At 39.1% G+C, this 14131-nt stretch overlaps 1 protein-coding gene across 1 annotated transcript in view; it reads right to left on the bottom strand.

Annotated features, from left to right (window-relative positions):
- Positions 1 to 14131, bottom strand: part of tmem266 (transmembrane protein 266) — a 36672-nt gene that overhangs the window by 14569 nt on the left and 7972 nt on the right. Inside the window, exon 3 of the mRNA XM_028449627.1 lies at positions 11848 to 12036. Within this exon, the coding sequence (XP_028305428.1) occupies positions 11848 to 12036 (189 nt within the window). The remainder of the gene's footprint in view (positions 1 to 11847; positions 12037 to 14131) is intronic.

Below are 14131 nucleotides of genomic sequence, written 5' to 3'. Positions count from 1 at the left end.
TCAGACACTCCTGGGGATTTGTCGTCAATAAATAATGACAAATATCAATGAGTCACACAGGACTTTTTCTCTCTATTTGCAGTTCTACATTTCACAGTCGAGACATGTGAGTGTGTCCGTTAGTGTTGCTGTGAGAAGAAGCAGTGCAGCTTTATCTGTTGTCCCATGTACCCCACAAGATTAGGTTGATCACATGGTCAACATTAAGATGAAGGACAAGATCCTTCTTCTGTTTTTTTTCTCTACTTTTTCCTGTTAGATATACTCCTAGCATCTCAGGGATTTAAGATCTTATCAGTGGCTTTGGCATAAAAAAAATAAATCATCAAGTTCTACTGAAGAGTAGAGCTCATGTCTCGTCACGCTTAAAATGAAAAATTCTAAAATGACAGGGTGACTTATATAGATCAGATCTTATAACCTAAATTGAATTAATGGTGCCGAATCAAAAGACAAAATGCAAAGAATGGCCGTCATGATAGGATGGAAGCACGATTTTGAACACGTGGCTCTGGATTGTAGACAGGCTAGCCCCTCCCACAGGCTGTGTGCACAGTGCCAGCCAAAGCTAACAGGATAGCTGCTCAACACCTGAGGTGACGGAGCAGTGACGGAGAGAAAGTCATTAGCAAATACCACCAAGACGGTACAACGTCAGCACCCATCAGCCAGTGGAAAGGAGCCAACACTAGAAATGATACAGTCACAGAAAGACAAGGCCTTCTCTAAGAAGCCTGAGAAACTTTAGTCTAACTCACGCTTATGGAAACATAATACCTGCAGACCTCGCTCTCAAGCCAGACAGAGAAAGTAATAATTTAATAAATCTGTAAAGAAAACTCTTGTCTGGAAGTGAAGTAAATGGCAGTGATGGATTACTCAGAGCTGGGAAACTTAATTTTAGGGAAATCTCTCTAAAGCTTGAATGTCAGGGACTGAAGTATTTACGAGGAGGTGGAGCAACGCCAAGAAAAAAGAATAAAGAATCACCTCTTTTTCACACAGATTCAGAGCGAGTTTGAAATGGTGAAATGACACACGTGCACAGAGTAAAAACAGACTGGGTGTGTGTGCAGGAAATGAAGATGGCGCGTGCTTCCGACAGCTCCATAAAGACGTCAACATGTGAGTGGCTCGGTGGAGGAAGATGGAAGCAGGTCTGGCAGCAGCAAAGCACAGATTAGATCATGAGACCAATCGATGGCAGCTTATGATAGAAGTGATAGTGCTGTACAGGAGAGAGAGGTTCTGCTCTGTTTCCACTGACTCACTCTTTTCTTCTTCCCGTGTGTCCTTTGCTCATCTTTGTTTAGTAATTAGCTAGCAATAGAATTACTATTTTAGTGGAACATGTTCATCTGTTAGTTTAATTTTGTTAATATGTGTGAGATCAAATACAATCATCATGTTATGTCCCCTCATTGCAATATAATCCCATCAACTATTTAAAGGGACGGTATTATGAAAAAAACAACTTTATAATGGTTTTTCTAAAGTGATATACATTCCTTTTGCCTCATTCAGAGGGACACATTCCTCCCTCCCTTGTTATTCCAAATTTTGTAAAAAGTCAGCTCCAAATGGGCGATTTGTAACGTCAAATCGCGGAAACTCCCCCTCCTGACAATCCTGGCTCCTCCTACCCCATAAGAATGTGAGCTCCTCCCTCAAACTACCTCACAGGTAAAACAAACACTGCGGTTTAATATATCATATACATTATACTTTGTTATCATATGTGTAAAGCTACATACACAAAATGTATTCTCTGCATTTAACCCCTCCCTGAGGAGCAGTGGGAAGCCATGGTATAGCACTCGGAGAGCAGTTAGGGTTCATATAAGGGACTGATCAACATCCCACAGTGATGGACCAGGGAGATTAGAACCACTGAGTTTACGATTACATGCCTGCTCCCTTAACCACTAGTCCCTTTATCCACAGACAATATATTTACGTTCAGTATGTAGATAATTCAGTACATAGATAATCTGAAGCGCAGTGTGATCGCTCACTATCAGTTCAACTTTTAGTAACTGTTGATCACATCGTCTTTGAGATGATCTGACGTGTTTGTGACCTAATGCGACGCAGCGGTTGCACATGACAGTGGACTATTGTCTTAAATGGACTATTCCTGTAATCAGTCGTGGTGAGGGATGAGGGTGAGGAAGACAAGAAAGCAACGTAGCAGCTCTGGTGAGTGTTTGAAACATCTGACGGACTCCGCTGCTGATGTGATAAACACACACCGTGGAGCAGCTTTTTTGTCTGACTCACAATCACAATAGCTGCTTAAATGCCCATGTGTTTTACTGTAATGTGCAGTTTTTTGGTTGAAAACAATAACAAGAATGTGTGGATAGCAAAAGAAAATTGCCATGGTAATCTCCCTCTCAGAACAAGGCATGAAGTCAGCGTCTACAGACACACCCACTCATCCATATGCATGAAAGCCCCAAAACAGCCTGTTTTTAGAAGCGTCATTAAACTGACATTACAGAGGGTTAAAACTCTGGAAAACAGGCAACTTTGGGAAAATAAACATCAAATACTATGTTGTTGGATGGGTGAAAAATAGCATAATACTGGACCTTTAATCGTTCACCTCTCACGTGTCTTTTAACTCTAACAAATCCTTCTAGTGTGCACTTTTGAAATTTTGATAAGAAATGGTAAAACATATTCTTTATCTGTGACTAATATCATTGATTATTGTCTGAAATCAAAGAGTAGATAGAAAGTAGAATTCCATCCTTGTTTGATAGGAGTTTAATACCAATTTCTTTACAGAGTTGTTATTCTTCCTCTCTGAAGTGGAAGTTCCGTTAAGACATAAACTCCTTCTACCCCCTAAAAACGCATACAACTTTTCCAAAGTTCTAGTCACAAGATCATTTTTCAACAAACCCAATCAGCTTTTATGCTTGCATATTTGTATGTGAATAAATCCCAATAAGGATTTATAAGAACAACTTTTGGATGAGACAAAAGTCAGGTATAGTTTTAAAAACGTTAGGTATGTGGTTAAGCAGAAGTTCTAGGGGAAAGAAAATCAATCGGAAATTTGTAAACTGACGTAGAAATGACACACAAATGGAAAAACTCTGATTTTGAAACACGTGATTAGCTTTTAAAGCTGCTCTTTTGTTGGTGCCATACATCGTTACACAAAGCACTGAAGAGGGTCCCACATTGCTGGTCTGCACAGCAGAAAAGAGAATTGTCAAGTTTAAGATATCTTCAACTCTATCTTTAGTTTCGACGGGGCCAAATGGTGTTATGGATATCTTTAACTTTCATTCTGCTGAGTCAAATAAACATTTGAGATATCTGTAATGACATACTGCAATGACATGGATGGGAAACGAATCACTTTGAATGCTGATGGAATTAAACAAACATCCGTTAAAAATGGTTTGAAAATAATATCTTTGCATAGCATATGCTCAAATATCTGAGAAAGTAACATCTATATAGTTCCTATCTTTAAAGCAAAACCCAATTTTACCATACTTTAAATCTGCTATAACTTTGCAATTTTACCTGTGTTGAACACCAGGTAAAATGACTCATTGGTGGCATTTGCCAACGGAATAAAGCACAGATACTGCATGGTGTTTCATGTGCAGAGCAGTGGACAAGCACTCTGTAATAAATGCGTTTTCACCAGGACACTTAATCTTTTCTCACTCTCAGCTTAAAAAGCAATCTCACTCTTTGCATGTGTGTGAATACCAACAACCCTGCGGAGCCGCCACTCAAATGTCATCTACTACAATTCCCACTATGTGCAATAATACTGCCATCAATATTTATACCAGACTCCAGCACTGGTCATCTGAAAATGGTGTTAGGAGGAGAATAAGTCAGTTTAAATGTGTTATAAATCAGAATTGTTAAGCCTTTATTTCAGTTTTAATCCTGTTTTATTGACATCCTTAGATTGCTGAGAACACCAAACCAAAGAAAAAAACAAAAGCACTAAAAAGATAAGGTTAAAGACTTTTCCAGCCAATGAGATGGCATTTGCAGACATACAGGTAAGACAATAACAGCAACCGACAAAGCAAATGGAAGGAGGTAAGAAGTTAAAACCAGACACAACTACACTTCAGATGATGCTGTGTTCTGTTCCCTGTACTGGAAAATAATTTAAAACCACTTTGTCAATTCTGGTCCAATGTCTTGCCTGTTTTTACAGAATTTGTCCACCCTACTTGGGGGCTCTTCCAGGTACATTAATAAGAATGAAAAGAAGTTGTGCGACACATGGTTAAACGCACAGGAATGTCTCAGCACAGACTCATCTACACATGCTCCATGTATCAAACGTCTTCTGAGTTTGTCATTCAAAGACTGTGCACCCCCATGGACCACCTGTCTGCATCAAAGCCCTGCACCTTTAATTCTGGCCATGGTTCAGCTCAGGACTCCAAAACCAAACCCCCCCAGGAACCACAGTAACAGTACATTTAATGAATGGAACGGTTTATGTGATTGAAAGCCAATACTTAAGACATTACCATAGGCTAACATTAATTTGCTTCCGCAAAACAATTAGAGCTGCTGGAGACCACATTTTTAAAATTAGATAAAGACATTTGGGACAAGATCTCAAATAAAGGCCGCTAAATGTTTTTCAAGGTCAGAGCTGTGGCGATGTTGTGCACTTTCAGACGGGCACTCGTGTCATCGCTGGGCAGCGTGCACATGAAGCAGATGGTCTGTGCTGTGTCTGGGCTGACACTTGCCATCAATGCTTTGGAAAGAGTGGCTGACAGTGTAAACCACAGAAGCATCGCCTCAGTCGCTCTGAGCGCAGCAGGAGGAAGAGAACGCACCTGCAGACGCAGACAGACAGCAGATGCCAAGTAAGAAATAGAGCCACACAGGCTACTTAACTTTATTTTACCTCACACATATTCATCAGAGCCAAACGAGCTGAATGCATTGTGTGCGTTATGTTGTGTGCTAGACAGACACAAACCTGATTGTGTGGGGTTTGCACATCTATAAGAGCACGTAGTGACGTTTGTGCCTCGGGGCCTTTATCTGATTATTGATAATATTTGATGGCAGATTTAGTCACTACTGATGTGATGAGATTTTTTAAAACATGCTCATGTATTATATGCAGGGTGTTGACTGTGACAACCAAGTGTATCAAACGTAAAGCATTCTGTTGCAATTTAAGAACTGGATCGTGACAAGAAACGTAATTTATTTTATTATTCATTTATTTATTCAGTTTATTTCCGACATGGTTGCATTCACAGAAGTTATGTTATTTTTTTTTTTGTTTTGTCCATGCCGAAAAAGGAGACGAGAGAAGCAGTTTGCTTATCCAAGTCCCATCCCCTGTCATCATTTTACCTCCAGAGTGAATGCTACCAACGTTCCTATACAACCTTCTAAAAACAATGATTCCATCATTAAAAATAAATAAATAAATAAATAAATAAATAAATAAATAAATAAATAAATAAATAAATAAATAAAACATTACGACTATCCACAATTCATTTTCAATTACAGCCTCCCAAAGCTGTTAACACATTAGGGGTGGTATACACATGAGCATTGAATTCGATAAATGATGAAGACCACATTAAACACATACACCTGCTTTTCTCGGCAGCTAAAAATATGGCTTCTTGACCACCAATTATGTTCACACTGACAGCTTTCTATTTTATTTTATTTGAATTTTTGTACATTGTTTTTCTTGTGTTAAGTATGGATTAACTATGTTGTTTCAACTGTGTCCCAGTTGTAATTTACTGTGTAGCAGTTCTGAGAGTTTTAATCCAGGCTTGGTGCGTTGTTTTATCAGTAATTGCTAACTAGTTGCCTTTTAAAATCTGGCCAGGGACGCTAGATGAAAACTAGCTTTTGGCTAACTAGTTCATTTTCAGCATGTCTGTCTATTAATGTGCATTGTCCCTAACTCAACATTCATGTTGCATTGCCTGAAATTAAATATGCCAATAACATCACTGTGCAAAATAAACACTTACAGTAGTCTTGACATTGAAGAACACTTTTCTTTGTGTTTCATAGCGTAACATTATAAAACATCTAAATGTCTTCAAAGAAATTTAGTACAATATAAATGAGACACAACATATCCCGCCTATATGATCAAAACACTACATTTTCTGCTGCTTTCAAACAATCCTATAAAGCTCAAGAAAAATAATGTAATTGAACATCAGCTTTGGATTTTTGTTTTCTCTTTTAAATCACTGTACTGTATTACATTAATTTTGGTTGAAATATTAACTACTTGTTAACAAAGAGAGACATTTGATGCATGGACAAACATGAAATACAAAATGACCTTATGGGACTAAATGCTACCTCGATGTAGTAAACATGCCAGGCCAATAGATGCCAGTATGATTTTGCAATGAACCAAAATAAGCAAACACAAGTAAGAGTGTGCATCACTCTTTGGATGAGAAAGGTGTAGCTGCAGCCACTCCCGCTACAAACCACGCTCCGTACTAACCACTCCCTGGTTTGTAGGGGGTGTGCTTGTACTGTACCCGTGGCTGCAGTTGGATATAATTGCTTTGAATGGCTACGTGCACAATATGGGGTCCAATAACCTCCGGTCACAGTGTGTGAGCGAGGACTTCTGGTCCCAAGGTTCTGCCAATCAACCTGGATTATTGTTGTTAGTGAAGCCAGCGAGAGTTGGAAAAAATGAGCATGTTCGGTGTCTGAAAGAGGAGATTTGACCTATCAACTGTCTAGGTTCATCTAGGTACACTACTTAGATGTACTTTGAGCTGGCTCTGATGCTGCGTTCACATCGGATGCGTCACAAAATCTTTGTGCATCCAGATTACATACAAAGTCAATGAATAGATGTGTCCCAGATGCGAAATCGTTCCTGTGTGGCGTGTGGTCCGATCCATGCGTCAAGAGCATTGGCCGTGCAAGCGCGTTCCTGATTTTTCGTCATATTCGCAAGAGTTGAAAATAATGAACTCCTGCGACTGCTTTGTTGACGATGATGTCAGGCCGTCAACACGGACACAGGTCTGTTCACCCATTCAACCATGGAGTAGAAGTTGTGTGTGACCACCTCGAGCTGCATGACACGGCCTTTAGAACCGGGACCGAACTCGGAAGGATTTGGCGTGTAGGAGAATCTGCGAGGAGGTGGTGGTAGCAGGTAAAAGTTCTCTCTGTAGTTTTCATCTATGAAAGTCGGCACTGAGCTAGGATAGCATTAGCCGCTAATCACACCGGCTTTTTTCACTTGTGGTTTATGTTTATGAGAGGAGAAAGAGGAGCACAGCTCCTCACTTCAGCAGGCAGTGAAACTCACCAAGTTGGATGTGTCGCTGGTGGGCGGGGCTTTGCTTCAAACATGCATATGAAGCAAATGGGGACATTTTTTGATCCTGTGACTCATGCAGATGCGTCCGGTGCCGCAGAAGACGCATTTGGTGTGAACGCAGCATGAGTCAAATAGAGAGGCTGCAGCTGCGGACGCGTTTTTGTCTGGAGCGCTTTGCTAACTTAGATGACCACATTTGCCATTATACAAGGTGAGTTTGCATTTTATATTCTGTATTAACTTATAGTAACCATAAAATATGCATCATATTTGGATTCTTTTTGGAACCGTGACGTGTTTACAGCTAAGTTGCTAGATAGCTCCATAAACATTCAGTGCTGTAGGCGTAGCCGTCACATAATGTACTGTCAAAATCCAAAACACTTTTATGCACCGTCATATGGGGCACAGTGCAGCGAGAGCTGTCAGGGACTCGGCCGCTCACACTGTCCCATCTTTGGACCAGTGAGCCCTCGGTGTTAGGGGAAAGTCCATTAGAGAAGTCTACGGCACCTTTCAGCAACTGTTTCTCCAGGTTTAAGGCAGTGAGAACACCAATGCATTACAGTAGCAATCCCACAGACCTTGGTTATTTTACTTTAATCATCATTCCATTGCTCAGGTGTGGCCCTCTTGACGTGTAAAGTGCAGCACTGCGTGAATACTTCCAGATGACCAATGCAGGTAGAAACAACAATGACAGTTTCACTTTGGAATGTCAGAGATTCCTGTAGCAATCTGAAGTTCCTTCCTGGTTACATACTGAACTCAGTCCAGTCTTTATGACCACATAAGGCATTTTTAAGCAAAGTCAATTCCTCTGCTACTGTTTGATGTCTTTCCTTTGGGATAATAATTCTGCTCTGATTCGGTGTTTCTTGCTGTTTTTGCAGAGTAATGACTGAGAAGGAAGGATAGGTGAGAGCGTCTCAGGGATAACACCATCTGTCTCTGTGTCCCAGAACTAAAGATTAATATGAGCAGGTCCAGCCCAGTTAGACATCATCAGCTGACACACAAAGGCTTTGAAGGCAAACTGCCGGACGTCTAGCATTCCATCATGGATGCCAGCATCTCAGCATCCCAAAAGGGTGTGAGTCAGACTTCCTGAGTGGAGCCATGATTGCTCACTTCAGGGGAGCTTTGAGAGGGCTGCATTCTGTCCTGAGGAGCACTGGGCCTGCAGCACGGCAATACAGGCATGAGGAAACAATGCTCGCTATATCAAATAACTCTGACATTTCAGGTTGGTACAGTCAGAGTGAACAGAGAAAGCCTGAGACACAAACAAACTCCTCAGCTCCCGTCCTCCGGCACAAAGCCAGGAATGAGTCAATATGTCAGGTGTAATTAACCACTGATGGCTGAGCTTTGTCTGCGTGTGCAGATTAGAGATCGCTGCAATTCAGCCATAAATATGAAATTAGCCGACACAATGTCACATTATCTGTGATCTTATGGAGGCAAAGATATACAAAAAAAAAAAAAAAATCTATTAGTTGGAAATTTGTTTGGACAAAATTTGATATCAGTAATATGAACCATAGGTAAAGAACAAATACACCCACAGGTTTTTGCTGACCTGCCACTTAGGGTGAAATAAAAAAAAATGTCTTGATTGTGTGCGTTGCTCCTATAGTAGTTAAGATACGCACAGTCACAGTTGCCCCGCCCCCACAGCGCTGCACAGTTCTGGACGGAGCTGTCAATCAATGCTTACTGAGGGCTGTGAGAGGAGGAAACCTAGTCCCTCCTCCCATTTTTATAGGAGGGGTGGGGCCAACACTAACGGTTAGACGTCACTGATCTAATCTCAGCTAATAGAAAAATTCAATTGTAATAGCCAACGTTAAACCCATAGACGGCATTCACTCTGACATTTTACAAATAAAAACGCAAAATGTAAATACTTAGACTTAAGTCTGGGCGATAAAATGATAACGATATATATCGTGATAGAGATGTAATCGATATCAATAGAAAATATTTGCAATAGAATGTTCGATAATTTTAAAACCCGGAAACAACCCACGACCCAGAACCGCAAGGCATTCTGGGGGGTGTAGGCAGATAAACAGCTTGAACTGCTCCAAAGTAGCTGTGTACATTAGTAGTTTCATGTTATACCGCGGATGTACCAGTGCTGCTTAAAGACTAGACATTTAACAAAGTGAACCAGTCCAAGATCCTCAGGCAGATCCACCCAAAGATCTCACAAACAGGTTGACAGAGAGACAGAAGCATGCTGGAAACTCCACTTAAGCACGCTAAGCTAAGCTAACCCACTGACACATCAGACTGGGCTAAGAGCTAATGCTAACCACCTAAGACACCAAGTAAAAAATTCACGACTTACTGTCATCAAACCACAAATGTCCACTGCTTTACTTATGGTCAGATTTAATACTTAAAGCAGCAGTGGTTTATATTAAAGAGTAAAAACACTATTGGATTTATTTTTACTTTTCATGTGTTTTTTTTTTTTTTTTTTTTTAGAAAAGAATTTTATTATAATTGAGGAAAGAAATGCCAAAATCGCCACCATAATATTTTATTATAACATACTCTGCTGTTCATTTCATGTCAGAGATGTTAGTAATGATTATGTATAAAATGTGTTGCACATTTTGTTTGATTATTTAATGTCTATATTTGTACATTGAACAGTTTATTTTGTGAATTGAGGTTTTTTAGTTTATTTCCATAGTTTTGTTGACCTATTTTTAAATGTTAAAGATTACGTTTAAAATAAAAGTATTTAAATTTGGCCTTTTTTCTTCTGGTCCTTATTTTAAATAGGTGAAAAAAAAAAAAAAGAATCAATAATTATCGATATCGACTGATATGAAACACTTTTATTGTGATACATATTTCAGGCATATCGCCCAGCCCTACTTAGACTAAAATGTGAAGAGTGGGACTAGGATTAATAAACTGCATTACTTTACAAATACAGTATGTATTCAGCAGAAAAAAGTAGTTTTAGGATGGACTTACACTTTAAGATCAACCAGTGCGCAAAGTAATTAATTTTTGTTTACTATTAGTAGATTGAAAAATGTTCAGTAGTACTAGTAGTAAGCTTATATGGTAATTAGGGGGAGGGGAAAAGCAAATTCAGGCTCACCATTGGCTTTATTACAACCAATCAGAATGCTGGATTTAGTAGCACTAGTGTATAAAAACTTTTAATTCAATTCGATTCAACTTTATTTATATAGCGTAAAATACAACAAAGTCATTTCAAAGCGCAAAACAAAATATAAAGTCCATAGTAAGAAAGAAAGAACCCAACAAGATCCACATGAACAAGCATTTAGTGGCAGTGGGAAGAAAATATTATAATATTATAATAATAATATAATTTTTATAAGAAGAAATCTCCAGCGGAACCAGGTTCAGAGGTGGCAGCCATCTGCGTTGACTGGTTGGGTTAGTGAACAGAAGGACGACCAGAATAGAATAGAAGAATAGTCCATCCGAGTGTCCCAGACTAGTTGAGTCACGAGTAAAACCAGTAAAACCAAAACTAAAACTCAAAATATCTCACTAGTAGTACTAGTAGATTCATTTTATTCTACTAGTCGTACTATAATAATAATTGTTCTCAAATTAACCAAAATTTGGTACATACTGTATACTCCAAATTTTTTCCCAAACATATTTCCATACAATCATAGTGCAATACACTAACAATAAATAATTACTAGGGATGTAACGAGATCTTGTGCCACGAGATATCGCGAGATTAAACTCAACGAGATTTCTCATTGCATTAAAAATCTGTCTCGCAAGAGTTTTTATGTATTCATTTTTATTTTTTTTCCTTCTATTTGTGACCTGTGGGGGCAGTAATGCACCTTTGCTACGTCTATCCTGCCAAAACCTAAAGCAGGAGAAGGAAAAGAAGAAGAGGAGGAGGAGAACATTTTAGTTCTAGTTTCAATTTGTAGAAGAAGTAGTTTATTAACAGTTAAAATAACATGGGTGTGAAGCATGTTGTTAATGACACACTTGGTCAGGCTCTGTTTGCACTATTTGCACTCTGTATCGACAGAGTAGAACTTTGATTTGGTTTTGCACATAATATTGTTAGCACTTGGAAAAAAGAAACAAATACATTATTTTATTTATTTTATTTTAACTTTTATAAATTTTAGTTTCAATTTGTGGAAGAAGAAGTTTATTAAAAGCTCATGCTTACATCACGCATGTAAATAATTATAATAAAACATTTCAAAATGCATGTGCAGCTCAGTTAAATAAAAAGTCATATATTTTGTGATTGTAGTTTTCTTAAAACCTCGTCTCGTCTCGTTCTCGTGAACCCAATATCGTGTCTCGTCTCGTCTCGTGAGCTGAGTGTATCGTCACACCCCTAATAGTTACCATTATTTTAGATTTCAACGCTATTTTGATTCCAAGGTCCATATATGCAAACAATACCTGTACATGAAACAATCATTTCTTATGCTGCTCTGTCAGGGACCTACCCATCCCTGTTTTCCTCTTCGTCAGGGTTTGAGATGAGCTGAGATCCAGCCAGGGATAAATCCAGCGCTGCCAAAGGCAAGTCTCTGTACGCAAAGCCCAGCAGCTGCACAGGAGCCACACACTGGTTGTCCTCCTCCACCTGCTGGGAGATGACCTCCAGCTCTGATGCTCTGGGCTGGGGAGAAACCCTGCGACAAACAACGTACAACAGAGCCACAGAAGCATTACATTCAGGACACACCTTTTACTATTACAGTTCATTTATTCTCTGCTGTCTGTACAGGAATAAATCATTAAACCAGCACAACGTGTCCTTGTGCACATTAGTGACGTCTGCAGCACAGATGGCAAAGATGCAGAGAAAGGTTGTGTTCTATTCATGGGATTTATCTAACATAGACAAAACTGGTGGCAAATGGTGGACCGGGGACCACATGAGGCCCTGAGTCTAATTTTGTGCTTTCCGCCAAGTAAACACACAAAATGACTTTCAAAACACACTAGATGACTACAAAATATACAAAACGACAACAAAAATAAATACACTGACTCCATAAACCCAAACAACACATCACATAAAGTAAGAAAAATATAGAAGATGACAATAAATATGCAAAATGACTACAAAAACACAAACAAAATGAGAAAATAACACACAAAAAACTAACAAACTCTTTGGTCTTTCCTGTGTTGATGCACAGATTGGTCAGATCAGTTGCCCATCTCTGACCACACACTTTTAAACAACCTGGGGCTCAGTAACTCATGCTTTCTTGTGTTAAAATGATGTTTTTTTTTCCCCATTTTTTTTTTTTTTTTTTTTACTTAACTTTACACTTTGTGATGAGAGCCTTAAGATGTCTTGTTGTAATTGCCACTACATGAATGAAGTTGAGTTGTGCTCCAAATGAGGACAAAATGTAAAAAAACAAAAACAAAGGCAGAAGTGAAGATGCATGTGCGGTGTTTCATGTAGGAGTGGCTTAAAATAACAATAAAACCCCCCAAAAACCTCCCAAGGTGACATTTTAAGCTCCACAAAAGGCCTAAAGATGAAATGTTGGTGTGGGAGGTCTGTGATCCTATAGCTCAGCCAATAGCAGCCAAGGAGAAGTCGCCCTGGAACAGGAGATTTACATCGCTTGGCTGCAGTCCCAGTGCAGCCAGTTAGGAGACATCAATAACCACAGTACTTAACAGTGGTGGAAGGTATTGATTACAACACGGGGGAATGCTGGATCCTAAACCTGGAAACCCCATGGAGGGGAAACGGATTGTAGCGGTCAGTGAGGGCAAAGACGTGGAAAGGGACAGAGTTTAAACTAGATCAACGGTGTCCTTCTCATCATCTATCTCCCATAATGCTCCTGTAATAATATGTCTCAGAGTTCTCAGATTTTAGTGTTTTTGACTGCTGTAATCTGCCTTTTGCAACAATAAAAATTTTATTCAGAATTCTATTAATGGAATTCAGCTTGCATTTGCAAAACTTCAGAAACTTACTTACAGCAGTGTGCATGCAGCTCCCCGTTGCTCTGCTTTCTCTGTGGGGGAAAAAAAATGTCTACTTTGATTTTCGACTTTTTTCTGAAGCATATTCTTTTTTTGTTTTTTTAGCCACCAAATTGTGTTTTTCTTCTGTGGCCCTAATACTACTCTGTATAATTGGGGTTCAACTCCTGGTCTTGGGTTTTTCATGTTCTCCTCAAACTTATAACAGTTTTTTCAGGGCACTTTGGTTCCCCTTTAAAAAAAAACACAGGTATTTGGATTGGAGTCACTAAATCTGGGCTGTCAAACTCATTTCAGTTCAGGGACCAAAAGCATATCAGTTTACTGTCTAGTGTGCCGCAGATTAGAAATGGGAACACAAGTCATTTCAACATCCTCCTATTAATGATATATACAGTGTGTACGGCACCGACAATATACAAGAAATGTGTGACATCAGTCCCTGTGGATCTACGCTTAATTTTGGGGGATTTTTTTTAACCAATATTTATTTAATTTGGAGAATTTTTCGGAAATAAAAAAAAAAATTGAAACATTTTATGTTTTTTCAACAATATAAGATAAAAAATGACTAATACTGTGCAGTTTCATTGAATTTGTGTATTTGGAAGGACTGAAATATCTACTGTTGGTAATTTATACAATGATATGTGCTTTCTCTGTCACTCCAACACATTGGTCACACTGGATGCTCTAAAGGGCTGGACATGTACAATTATCCTTTAAATCGAGGGTTGTCAACTAGTCTCACATTGTGACCCCTATTTTTCC

This window comes from Gouania willdenowi, chromosome 6 (genome assembly GCF_900634775.1).
Source record: "Gouania willdenowi chromosome 6, fGouWil2.1, whole genome shotgun sequence".
NCBI classification, from domain to species: Eukaryota; Metazoa; Chordata; class Actinopteri; order Blenniiformes; family Gobiesocidae; genus Gouania; species Gouania willdenowi.
Note: the sequence above shows the minus strand (reverse complement) of the source record. Positions and strands in the feature narration are given on the sequence as shown.